This window comes from Balaenoptera borealis (assembly GCF_965194805.1).
Source record: "Balaenoptera borealis genome assembly, chromosome: 12".
In the NCBI taxonomy this organism is placed as follows: Eukaryota; Metazoa; Chordata; class Mammalia; order Artiodactyla; family Balaenopteridae; genus Balaenoptera; species Balaenoptera borealis.
In genome coordinates this window covers 38,236,346-38,249,355 of record NC_138869.1, presented here as the reverse complement: position 1 = coordinate 38,249,355, position 13,010 = coordinate 38,236,346, and the positions used below count along the sequence as shown (strand labels likewise).

General features: G+C 42.1%; 1 protein-coding gene across 1 annotated transcript in view; it reads left to right on the top strand.

Annotated features, from left to right (window-relative positions):
* CACNA2D3 (calcium voltage-gated channel auxiliary subunit alpha2delta 3) overlaps positions 1 to 13,010 on the top strand; it is an 832,322-nt gene that overhangs the window by 609,516 nt on the left and 209,796 nt on the right. The window contains exons 25-27 of the mRNA XM_082346809.1: positions 1,019 to 1,114; positions 4,435 to 4,556; positions 7,227 to 7,307. Coding sequence (XP_082202935.1) covers positions 1,019 to 1,114; positions 4,435 to 4,556; positions 7,227 to 7,307 — 299 coding nt within the window. The remainder of the gene's footprint in view (positions 1 to 1,018; positions 1,115 to 4,434; positions 4,557 to 7,226; positions 7,308 to 13,010) is intronic.

The window sequence follows — 13,010 nt, the reverse complement described above, 5'->3', positions numbered from 1 at the left end:
GGTGTAGGCTACAAGCAGAAACAAATGCATAATGTTTGTTTTGATTCATCCCTTAAATACTTAAAGGTAGTATTGACCACTTTGACAACCATCAGAGATCAAGTAACTAAATTATCTTATACTGAAGACGACATGGATAAAGCTTTGAATCAAATTGCTACTAGCATCTAGGGCAGGGAAGCAAACTCAGCAATCAGTATTCTCTTCATATTTTTTTGTAGAATAAAATTGTATATTTGTGGAGAAAGACCATTTGCTGTTTTTTTGAAGAAGTATCCACTGAGAAAACCCTGAAGAACATGTTCAAACATATAAAATTTGCCTTGAATGTTGGAATAAAATCTTTGGTGAATTTTCAAATGAGTTTTCTTTGCTAAGGCTGTCCTTAGAGTTCCTATGTGTGGCATCCTGTAGGGCTATTTACAGAAGTCATTTCTTTACTCATCCCTCTGGCGTTGGTGGTGAGGATAAGGCCTATTCTTTAGTAGAAGTTACCAGTTGGTGCCCCCAGAATGGTGTAGAATTCAAGTGCTAAACATTTCCAGGCTGTGGGATACTACAGACTTGAGTCAGTGACTCAGTTGCTTCTTTTCGCTAATGGCAGATTCCACTAACGGTCTCAGAACCAAGAAGAGACTTGGTAGCATCAGTGCAAAAAGCTAGCTCTAAGGCTTTTTTTCCTCTCCTTAAAGTTGGCCTGCTCTGTCTGAACTTGCACCCAGAACCTTGAGATAAAGGTGTGTTTATTTAGCGTTCGGGATGCATTTATTTCCTCATGCTGCTTTTTTGGTCATGGACTTCTTACTTTTTCTGGCAAGAATTACCACGAAAACTTTTGTAAGGAATAAAGAGTTTGCATCCTGTGTGTGCATGTGTGCGTATGTTTCTATCATTTCTCCCAAAATTTCAGGCTTCAAGACTGTTATTTCGTAAAACATTCCATGAGTCTTAAAATGCAGAAGCCATTATCTGCTTACTGTCTGGCAGAATCCCCCTGATTCCTTCTGCTCTGTTTCAGGAATTCTGACAAGGGTGTGGAGGTGGCCTTCCTCGGCACTCGCACGGGCCTCTCAAGAATCAACCTGTTTGTTGGGGCCGAGCAGCTCACCAATCAGTAAGTAGGGAGCTCCTGAAGTGGGACATTGAAAGGGAAGCTTCTACCATTTATTGATTCCACCAGCAGTAGAAACAAAATTCAGGCCACCCCAGGCCTGTTGACATTTTTCCTCTCCGTTCTACCTCGGGGGCCGTAGTGTGTGTGTTCACCTGCCCATTGTTGGCCCTTCCACGACTTTGTGTTTTTCACGCTTGTTGGCTTCTGTCCACTGTCCTGGAGTCCTCTCCTGCCCTGGTGAGTCATTTCGCTCAGCTCTGGAGATGGTGTGGCTGGTAAGGGAGCAGCCAGTGGGAGGACTCACTCACCTCCTGACAAATGACTGGAGGGCATTCAGCTGTCCCGCAGGTCTGCTGAGGAATTCCTGCCTGTCCCGAGAAGCAGTGTTTCAAGTCTGGTGTTTATTTGTTTGTGTACGTTTTAGTAAATCTCTGTGCCTCAGCTCGGAGCCTGAGGGCCTGTAGAGCCCCACACTCGGGAGCAGGCATTCTGGTGGCTCTCGGGTTTGACAATGTTTCCTTGTTCTTCTAAAGAGACCCAGATGGACAGTGGGCAGAGTGTCACCAGGTTCAGTACCCAGATGCCTTTTTAAATTATTTATTTATTTATTTATTTTTTTTGGCTGCGTTGGGTCTTTGTTGCTGCATGCGAGCTTTTCTCTAGTTGCGGCGAGCGGGGGCTACTCTTCATTGCAGTGTGCAGGCTTATTGCAGTGGCTTCTCTTGTTGTGGAGCACAGGCTCTAGGTGCACGGGCTTCAGTAATTGTGGCACACGGGCTCAGTAGTTGTGGCTCGCGGGCTCTAGAGCGCAGTCTCAGTAGTTGTGGCGCATGGGCCTAGTTGCTCCGCGGCATGTGGGATCCTCCCGGACCAGGGCTTGAGCCCATGTCCCCTGCATTGGCAGGTGGACTCTTAACCACTGCGCCACCAGGGAAGCCCTCAGATGCCCTTTTAAACCACTGCTCGGCCCCTGTGTCTGTCTTCAGAGAGCCACAGGGTCTTAATTCTTCAAATTGGTGTTTGACCAGAGCTGGTGTGAGCCTGCGAAGTCTTTCCTGAGCCCATTAATATGTTTTCTCAATGTCTTTTCTCTGAAGTAAGAGACATTATTAGGCCAGGGATGAATGGAGCCTGAGATTCAGAGAGTTTGCAAAGTGTGTGTTTGTGATTCCAGAGGTTACCATGGAACCTCACAAATCCTGACCTTCAGGGTCCCTGGTGGGGGGGAGGTGGGAATAACCAAGGCACAGGGTGGCCACCAATTTGAGAGGGCTTGGCCCATCAGGAGCCCAATGAGGAAACACTCCTGTCCCATTAAGCCCAGCTTAGCTGTGCTTTTGTGTCTCTTAGATGAGGCCCGGACACCCACCATATGATCTTTTAAGACCAGGTCTGGTAAGTGGCAGATCCATAGATTTTTGGATGTTTTATGAACTGGCTTTTAATTCCCATCTGAGGACTCTTTCTTCATCAGCTTCTCAAATTTGTCATTTATGAAGTTGACTATAGTTGTGACTTGATTCTTTTCAAGTCCTCTTTACCCCTGTACCCCCAAACAATTACTTTAACAGAAGGCAAGTTCCTAGGAAGGACTACAAGTGTTGGGATACACATCGCCTTCTCCTTTTAGGACCCAGAGAGGCAAAGGGAGACACAGGAATAGACTTTCTAATGCTCAGAGAGAATAACTGTTGTATGTTTTGAGATTAAGACAAACAAACAAGAAAAGTACTAACAGCAACAAAACATAACACCTTGCTAGTCTGATATACAGGTGATTGTGATGGATTTGGAATATGGCAGGACCACACTCAGGACTGCTGGGATGTGTACCTGGTTCACCTCACTTGTTACATCTGAAAAATGGGTTAATGATCTCCCTGGTTTACTGTGAGGATCAGAAAACCTTCGGATGTGAAACTGCTTTGGGAAGCTAAAAATATCTACAACTATGAGTTCTATTCCTTGTGACATTATTGTGACTCAAAGTGAATACTCATTGGTTATCTGGTTGGATGAAACAATTCTTGTCTTCAGGAAAATCCTATCATTGATTCATGTAGAGGCACCTTGACTTCCATTGTCTTAGGTTCTTATACCTGCCTACCCACTCCAATCAAATGATATTTGTTGATACCCAACTATTGGGATGCACTCTATTAGCCAGGGCTAGAAAGGTTTTAGAATTTCTATGTTTTTTTTTAAAGAGAGCATACAAGGAAGAGTTCAAAGTATTGGTGATAGGTCTGGATAATATAAAGTTCCCATCCTAGAGCTATACTATCATCAGGCTCCTACACTGAGGTTCTATCTCCTGTCCCCACCACCTGCTTTTGGAATTAGATCCATTATAGTTCATGGCCTCTGTAACCTGCCACCATCTCCAATATTAATATATCCTGTGCTTTCAGTGTGGCCTTTTGGAGCCCGTGTAGTAGTACACATATAGCAACCTGTGATGTCAGCCTCCACTGTATGGTTACTGCACTCCCCCTGAGTCCTAAGTCAGTCCTAAGACAGTCCTAAGTCTAAGAAATTACCACTTCACAGCTTCCATTTAAACCATAGAGAATGAAAGAAACTCTTGGGCTTTAAGAATCCCGTATGTTTGTGTGAGCCACTTTCAGTTTACTTAGCCCCTTCACACATGGTGTTATGTTATTCTGATAGTATCGTGGTAAGTGTAATATTATTATTCCCACTTTGTAGGTGAACAAATGGGGCTCAGAGCCTCAGTAACTAACCGAAGTAACTCACCCAAGATCATTCAGCTCTGCCTAAAACCTAGACCTGTCTCACCCATCACCACAACAGCCCCTAGTATCCAGAAGTAAGAACAGTCCTGTTTGGCTGGAGGGTAGGGAGGGAAGGAAAGAAGCAAAGATCCCCATGTGGACCCATTTTACCTCCTTTACCCTTTTTATAAGAAGAGAGAGCTCTACCTAAGATGTTGATCCTCTCAAGGATATGTATCTATGTGTTTGGATTTTAAGGCAAGACAAAGCTTTCTGACTACCTTTGGTCTTCTGGTGTGATTTCTGGAGGCTTTGCTTGCTTCAGATGCTAAGACTATTAGTTCACTAGATATCCTAGGAAAAATCATTTCACCCACTGGAGTCTGACTGCCAGGACTCTACAAGACATTTCTGAGTAATCTGGGCTGCACAATGTTACACAGGTCCTCTCTGTACTGAGAAAAGCAGGTTGGGGTTCTAAAAGCCAACACTGTTTTTACCCAACAAAAGCTGCTGGCATGCACTCATGTCTGGCTTTTCCTTGCTGAGTGGTGCCATGCTCTTCTTCTTCTTTTCTATTTCAAGGGACTTCCTGAAAGCTGGAGACAAGGAGAACATCTTTAATGCAGACCATTTCCCTCTCTGGTACCGAAGAGCCGCTGAGCAGATTCCAGGGAGCTTTGTCTATTCGATCCCATTCAGCACAGGTGGGTGCCCTTGTTGGAGGCCGGCTCTGTCCCTTTGGTCCTGCTGGCCTGGGCATTGCATGCAGAGTATGAGGGAGCAGCCTGGATGCTAAGGGAGCCAAATTCAGTCTTGAGAGCCAATGTTGAATATTGGCCTAGCTCTGAACCAGTGACCAGTTCCATAAGTGCTGCTGCTCCAAATAAAAGGAAGCTTTAACTTACCCAGATTGTGTAAAAAGCATGTCAGGAAGCAGGACTGTTATTTTGTACCATGTGGAATTTGAATACAAACTTCTTAATAGATTTTTGTTTATCTAAAATGTGATCATGGCCCTACTTAGAGAAAATTCATGCAGCCATAACATCCTTTGCCAGAACCTTCAGCAAGTCAGATCACTCTGAAGGCCCACAATTCCCCATCAGAACTGATTTAAATCAACACACAAGAGTAAGGACTAAGATTTTGTATAGCCTCGTGCTCTCCTGACAGGGAGCTGCAGTGACCAACGAGAGGCACGTAGCCAATGATTCTTCCAGTCTTAAGGTTTTACGATATTACCAAAAAAACTAAGGTCACCTCCCTCCAAAAAAGAACTGAACATTACCTTATTTCAACCAGTTTTAGAAGCAAGACAAACTGGAAAATCTTTTCAATTGTCCTTGGCTTTTTCTTGTCTCATGCATCTGATATTTTTGGTGCTCATTCTGTGTAAGGCTCTTTACCGTGCATTGTAGAAACTTCAGAGATGAATAAGACATAGTTCTATAAACTTGGATTGCTCTGGACAGTTCAATATATACTTATGTTTTATATTAGGGCCTTTTGTATTAATCTCTTGCAAGCATTCCCAAGTCAACCCTAATGGAGACTCTCTAACGCTTAGTGTCAAAGCCCCTCCCTGAGTTTTGGCACTTGCTCATTTCCGTGAATGAAAACATCTTTAGAAATAAGGCTTTCAAAATTTGTGGAAGAAATGTTGACAAGAGTTGTCTAATAATTATTTAAATGGACTCCTTAGGAAGAGGGTCCCTCATTAATGAAGATATTCAAGGAAAGGCCAAGTGTTATTGTAGAAATTCCCACCCTAGGTGGGATTTTAGAGGGGATTATCAATTAGGTTCCTTTAAGGACCAAGATTCTTGGAGTCTGTGCTCCTGTGGTGACAGGCCTGTGTTTACCCACGGCCATGCACATACATATGTTCTCAAATATAAATTTCCAGGTACTAAGGCTCTTTCTTTATATGTTTATCTGTATCACATTTCATTGCTGAAAATATCAACTAAGAGACAGTGGACTTTCTGATTCTACTGCAAACCTGTCAATAATAATGTCTTCTTTTATCGTGCAGTCTCATGATACTTTCTTTTTCGTAGTCTTCTAAAGAAAAAAATAGAACTTAGCTCGCTAGATCTGGACAGGAGCCATCAGGTTATCCAGAAGGGCTTTTTCCCAAAACTGGACAGAGAGGAGGAGCTATGGGTAATGAGAGCATCTCCCAGAAGTGCTGTATGTGTGTGTGTGTGTCTGTGTGTGTGTGAGATGGCTCCTCGTGTCAGTTTGCTTTGTTATTATTCACCATTTTTCCTACAAAGAATTATGTCTGGAAAAAAATTCTGATTAATTAAGGTTGTTGTCTAATTGGTTTTTGGCAGGTGGGGTTTTTTACTGAACTTTCAATGAAATCGCATAATAAAAAAGGAATTTACCTTGTTCATGGTAAAGTTATGGATGACATAATATCTTAGGAGATTTCGTGGCCCCTTTAGATTTGGAGAAAATGTTAAAAATCACCACATGCAGGTGTTGTGGTGGAGCTCTCCCTCGTTTTTTTCTCCTGTGTGTTGAATACCTGTACACACTGGAAAAGAAGCCGGTTTTTATTACAGCTTAGACTCGGGCCAGAGAATTCTTAATTGCTTTGGTCATAAGTGTATTCAGATTCAGATCTGCCTTCTGCCTGATTCTAAATTCAGTTGGATTCCATTCAGCTCACATTCATTGAACCTTTTAAAAGGCAGGCACTGGACTAACAATTATTAACTACGGGCATTAGGAATTTGTGCTCAGCGTCTTTTAATTCATGAGTATTAGAAACATTGTTAGTAATTAAAAATCTCTTTATACTAATACCATATTGTTATCACATTAATAAGAGTTTGGGGTAAGGATTGCATTCCAGCTCTATCCCTGTTTAGAATGGTTTTGTTCAGAAAAACCTGGCTTGAAATTAGAATTTTATAGATCAGTAAAGTTTTAACCAACAAATCAGAGCTAAAGTTCTCAACTCACTGTAAAATAATTTCAAAACTTTATCTCAAGCAGCTCTCCATGGCTATATTTAGAAAGGCAATATAAATATGAAAACTGACACAAGTAAACACTGATATTAGTAACCACAAATTTTTTAAAATGTGGTCCCTCCATGGTGGTTAATAATTTTGATGTGAAGTGGCTGGACATTCCCCATTGGGGGTGGTCATAACTCGGTGCAGTGAGTCCTTCAGCTGAGAGGACCGCCCACCCAGCACCTATCGCCTAACAGGGCCGACCAGCTCCGAGTTCTGGGAAGCAAGCCCCAGCACAGTCTGCAGAACTGGTGACTGCAAACCAATACCATCACTCTCTTAACATAAGCTCTATGACTATCTTCATTTTGTCATTGTGTTTTGTTTTGTTTCTTCTTACAGGAACAGTCAACAAAAGCAACGTGGTGACAGCAAGTACCTCCATCCAGCTCCTGGATGAACGGAAGTCTCCCGTGGTGGCAGGTAAATGATGGTTTTCTTTTTTTTTTTTTTTTATAAATTTATTTATTTATTTTTGGCTATGTTGGGTCTTCGTTTCTGTGCGAGGACTTTCTCCAGTTGCGGAGAGCGGGGGCCACTCTTCATCGCCGTGCGCGGGCCTCTCCCTGTCGCGGCCTCTCCTGTTGCGGAGCACAGGCTCCAGACGCGCAGGCTCAGTGGCTGTGGCTTACGGGCTTAGCTGCTCCGCAGCATGTGGGATCTTCCCAGACCAGGGTTCGAACCCATGTCCCCTGCATTGGCAGGCAGATTCTTAACCACTGCGCCACCAGGGAAGCCCCAGATGGTTTTCAATCAATGAATATAAAGTAAGCATGGTGTCCATTCATCATTTGTCAACTACTTCCATGTATCAGAAACTTGGCTTTGAAAGGTAAAAAACATTAAAAACTACTTCCTCTTCATCTTAGCATCATCTCCTCCAATTGAGGGCTCTGACAGCTGGTTGAATTTGATGTGAAAGCAGAAATATTTCCCAGGATTTTATTCTTAAACTCTGAGCCAGTAAGAAATTGTTGGTATGTGCAGAAGATCATTTCTTGACAGTAGGTGCCATGAACACTTAAAGTAAGCTCCACATCTTCCACTTCTATGTCATTAGGATAACAGGGGCCATACAAGGAAATTGTGGGTTTGTTTTAGGCAAATACAAGCTGAAATGTGCACTTCTCTGGAGAGCGTGAGATTTTCATCGCCCTAATCCCCCTGAGTGACTAGAGTTAGATGTATCTACAGGTGCTGGGTTTGGGACCAGGAGAAAGCCAAAACATTTTATGATTGAGTCTTGAATTGTCAAAGAAACCCTGTCTCTGGCTTTTCCCATCTCTCTCACTCTCAGGAGTGTCAGTAGATTTTTGTGGCTGGCTGGTGGCTTTCATTGGTGGTATTTGGCCTAAAGGACCAGAAACTGCCACAAGCCCTCTTTTGAGGACAGCTGCTGAGAAAATGGAGCCTAAGAGCGTGTCTGGCACATTGTCTATTTCTGATAAATAATTGTTGGAGCCTTTGGTTGACGAATAGGTGAGACACTCCAAGTGTCATCCTGATATTGGCTAGATTTACCAAAGGGAGTCATTTTGTTTTCAGTAGCCTCTCTCAGTAAGTTGTACCGTAGGGTGGTTTTGAACATCAGCTTCTGCGGTGGCTCCACACACTGTGAATATTTGTGGGAAGGAATTCAGATGGATCAGACATGTTTGAAGTGGTTGTTCTTTGGCTAGGAAATATTCTTTTCCCCCCCCACTTTATTTCTGACATAGCCTATACATCATAATTGTATTCTCATAGATTAGCAGGGATTGAAAGATTTGGGGACAGTTGTGCCCTGGTTATTCCTGGGTTATTGGGTATAGCAAGGAAGACAGTCTTATGTATCCGGCCTGTAAGCTCATCTTGAACTATGCAGACCTATAACTAATCAGCCAGGAGATAAGGACTGTGAAAATTCAGGGCTGCTGTTCTTACTGTCTCATGTTCCTTGAGGAAAATAGGAGACAGGATCATTTAACTCAGCAAGATTTATTTTTGCTTAAAGGTCAGCCTTACTCACCTCCAGGCTGACCCAGCCAGCTAGTTCTGGAGGCATGTTATCTCCCTGGAGTTGGGGCCACAGGCAACAGCTGATAACGACATGGTCTGAACCAAACTATCTGTCTGTCTGTTTGAAATTTCTTTCTAAAACCTTTTCCTTGAATTTCTCATTAAGTCATCATGAAGGATGCTCTGTTTTGGCCCTAAGATCACTGTGCCCATCCCAGCCACATCTGTCCAAGTTTACAAACTGTGTGCTCAAATGTTTCCAAATGGCTTATATTTCATAAATGTCTATTTGGCTGAGTATGGGCAAAACATGGACTCAGCCTGGGCACTGTGTATCCAGTGTGGAGAAGACCATGACTTTTCCAAATGGCGTGCTTGCCTACTGTTGAGTTATACAGTTGGCCAGAGACCACAGGCAAGTCATGAGACATGGCTGGCCCACCCTGAGTGGGTGGAAGAGACATATTCCTGTTTACTACGACTCAATATGTGTCAACTGGTGCCCATTTTCAGAAGATAATTACAGAGCAAGACAAAGAAACAAGGTTATCCAAGGAACTGTATTTAGTCCTTACCTTTTAAATCTGGTGATTATTAATCTTCTTTTTTAAACTGGGTCTTATAGACATAAGACAAAACAGAATTGCTCAATTTTGATCTTGAAGGCTGACATGGATGCAGCACCGTGAAGGCAATGACTTCAAAAGGTCCTTTATGTCTCCAAAAGCAGAGGGTCCTCTTCAGCACTTCCCCCAAATTTCATTGACTCTGACTCACCCATCATGGGTAATTAGGTTTGGTCACTTTCTTCTGTGTATTCTCCGCAAATTAAGTAGACATTGTTTACTACTCTAAAATTTAAAAGCCCATTTTAATTGGGGAAGAAACCTTGTTTTGGCAGGTGAAGATGAATAGGTGAGCAGGCTTGTCCCCCACCAGTGTATTTCCAACAGCAGATGGGATACAGCCAACTGGCAGTAATTTGGGGTTTCAATGAAATCCTTGTGTTAAATTGAAATTTATCTGAAAGGAAAGGTGTACAATTTTGCAGTTTATTATCAAGGACTACTTTGAAAAGCCTGCACTGCTCCCAGATCTGATCTGGTGTTCTCATGTTCATTGGCTACCTATGTCTGTTTGGGATAGAAAGAGTTTCTTGTTTTGGTTTTGTGTGTGTATCTGTGTGTGTGTGTGTGTTATACTCTTCTTTCTCTTTTTTTTTTTTTTTTCCAAACAAAAACATTTAGATAATCATCTGTCAATGACATCTTTGAAGAAAGGGCAGTCAGTCAGACTGGGCCGGATTCCATTTATACGTCAGCCTCTGTGCATAAATGGGCCCCATCCATCTTCTTGGCCTATGACATTGCTTACAGTCCTTCTCTTGAGGAACTTGCCAACTCTCCAGCTGCCACTAGCATGCTAAATTTGCTTAATTGCTTTCCCACTGCAAAGGAAGAAGTGGTATGACTTTCTCTTTGGCCTACCAAGTCTCTCCAGAGCCCTGGAACCTGCTGTGTGTGTCAGGCCCCTAATCCATTTTTCTTTTGTTATTGGAGATGCAAGCCTGGGACTGTAAGGTCCACGTAGGTTTGTCACTTACTCTATAACTTGCTAAATGTGTGGCCTTGGGTCCCTGAAGTTCTATCTAAAATAGGGTTGGGATTATTATTTCCCTCACCTTACTCTGGGTTGATTTGGGGATAAAATGAGAAAACAAACAAGAAAATATCCAGATATGCGGAAGTATAAAATTGCTAGGATTTGAGGTGGCCCATTTTTATCTTCAAGTTGGCAGTATACCTATGCATTCATTCACTCATTTATTCAATAAATATTTCCTGACCTCGTGCTTTTGCCAGCACTCTAGATACAAGTGAATAATAACCGGGCCCTGTAATTGACAGCTCCTCCCACAGCCCCCTGTCCCTCCCCACCAGAGAACTTTAAAATAGCAGCTATTTTTAAAGCTATGTCTACCCAGGACAAGTGAATTGAAAAGCTGAATAGTCATCTAGAAGCTCCTAGAGCTCAAAGACTTCGTAATTTTCATCTTCTGTCCTTCACAGCATTACCCCGATGGAGTCCCTGGAGCATAGTGGACCCTCAGTGAGGATTCTATAAATTGAATTGAACTTGCAGAAACCTATTTGCCCTTACTTAGTTGTTATTGACTTGAGTTCCATAAATTACCTAGATCATGGTGTTAATTCTCCACTCCACTCTCAATGGAGAGACCAGGCCCAGTAGAACAAGAGTCATAGACACTGTTTCCATCATGCTAGGGTGGAAATGACCTGGAGAAGAAAAGAAATGCATTGAGGGGAGGAATTGAGCCACGTTGGAAGGTATAACCTTGCAGGGAATTTCTTCCCCTCCTTGGGGTGTTTGTCTGACCTTCTGTATTCTCCTTCTAGACTCTCGCTCTGACAAATACAAAATACTTAATCTCAATTTTTGATAAGAAGTTCATATTTCTGAATTTTTTAAGTACTAGGTAATAAATTCTGAATTATTTGCATTTGCTTTAAAATGTAAATTTTAGCATATCAAAATCTAAAATCTATTCTAAGATGTTCTAGTTTCATTTCTTGAATAAATTGTAAACTCTCCAGAAGCAAGGACCATCCCAATTACCTTTTTATTCCTAGTGCCAAGTGTGAGGGCTGATGTGGTAAATATGTCAAAATACTGACTAAGTGACTTGAGAAAGATGGGTTTCAATTTTACTTGCTCTCCGTAGGTACATACACTTGCACAGTTTACTGACCAAACAATAGGAACACAGTACTTGACCAAAACTCTAAGAGAGTCACTCAGCAGCTAAAACTGTAATCCACACCATAGCAAAATGATACAGACCAATATGGATATTTTAAGGAGTAGAAAAACTGTTTAGTGTCCATTCCTAATGGCAACTGTTAGCCCAGTAGTTGTCCCTGCATCAGCAGATGTCTTTTCTGAGGTCCAAGCATCTAACCTGATGCTTAGAATAGCTAATCTGATCAGCAACAGAGATTATAGGCATTACAGGCATTGGTTATAGAAATTAATATTTTTAACAGATTTATTGAGATATGATTTACATACCAAAAATTCACCTGTTTTAAGTATAAAATTTAATGATTACTAGTAAATTTGGGGGGGCTCCGATCTGACGGTCTATTCCTTTGCAAGGAACACACACCACATTAGATTCATTCACTGGGGGAAATTGGAAAATGTGGGTTAAATGGTCTCATTTGCATAATTCTGGGCAGTGTAATGAAGGGGGATGCTTGATATTAGGACAAAGAATCTCATTTTAACCAGATGATTAAGAAAGAGATTGCTTAACATCAGTGACCATTAGCTATTGTCAGGTACGTGCTGTTTAAACTGAGTGTACTATTTAATATTCAGCTTTCCTTAGAATTGGGTAAATAATGTTGCCAAAATGTTACAGGCAAATATTCAGCTTATCAACATTCCTTTGGTGGGATTTCATATATTTGGTATATATGAGTTAACTAGTATTTAGGAATTATGTGTCAAGTCTACATGGATAAACTTCTAGTTTGTAGATCTGAGCAAAAGGAATGTTTTATCATAGCAGAAATTAATACTTACTGATTAGTTGTTCTCAACCAGGAGCAGTTTTGACCCCCAGGAGACATTTGACAACATCTGGAAACATTTTTGATTGTCACGACTGGTTAGGAGGGGAGCTACTGGCATCCAGTGGGTAGAGGCCAGGGATGCTGCCAAACACCCTACAAGGCACAGGACAGCCCCCAACGACAAAGGATTGTCCAGTCCAAAATGTCAGTAGAGGTGAGGCTGAGAAATGCTGGATTAAACTGACAGACAAACTTCAATTCTTGGTGCTTTCAAATTCAGTGTTTTCCCTTATAGGCTCATTTACAAAAAGATGTTTCATTTCTTCATTTTTTAATTAAAGAATTCAATGAATATATATATATATCTAGCATCGACTACGTACCTAATGCTGAGGATACAACTGAGAACAAGCATCCCAGAGGGCATTTTGGGGCGAGTCAGGGGATGATGATTCATACAGTGAGAGGGCGCTGTTGGCATCCCCGTCCTGAGGCTGGGGTGGCAGCTGCCCAGTGAAGACCCATTCCG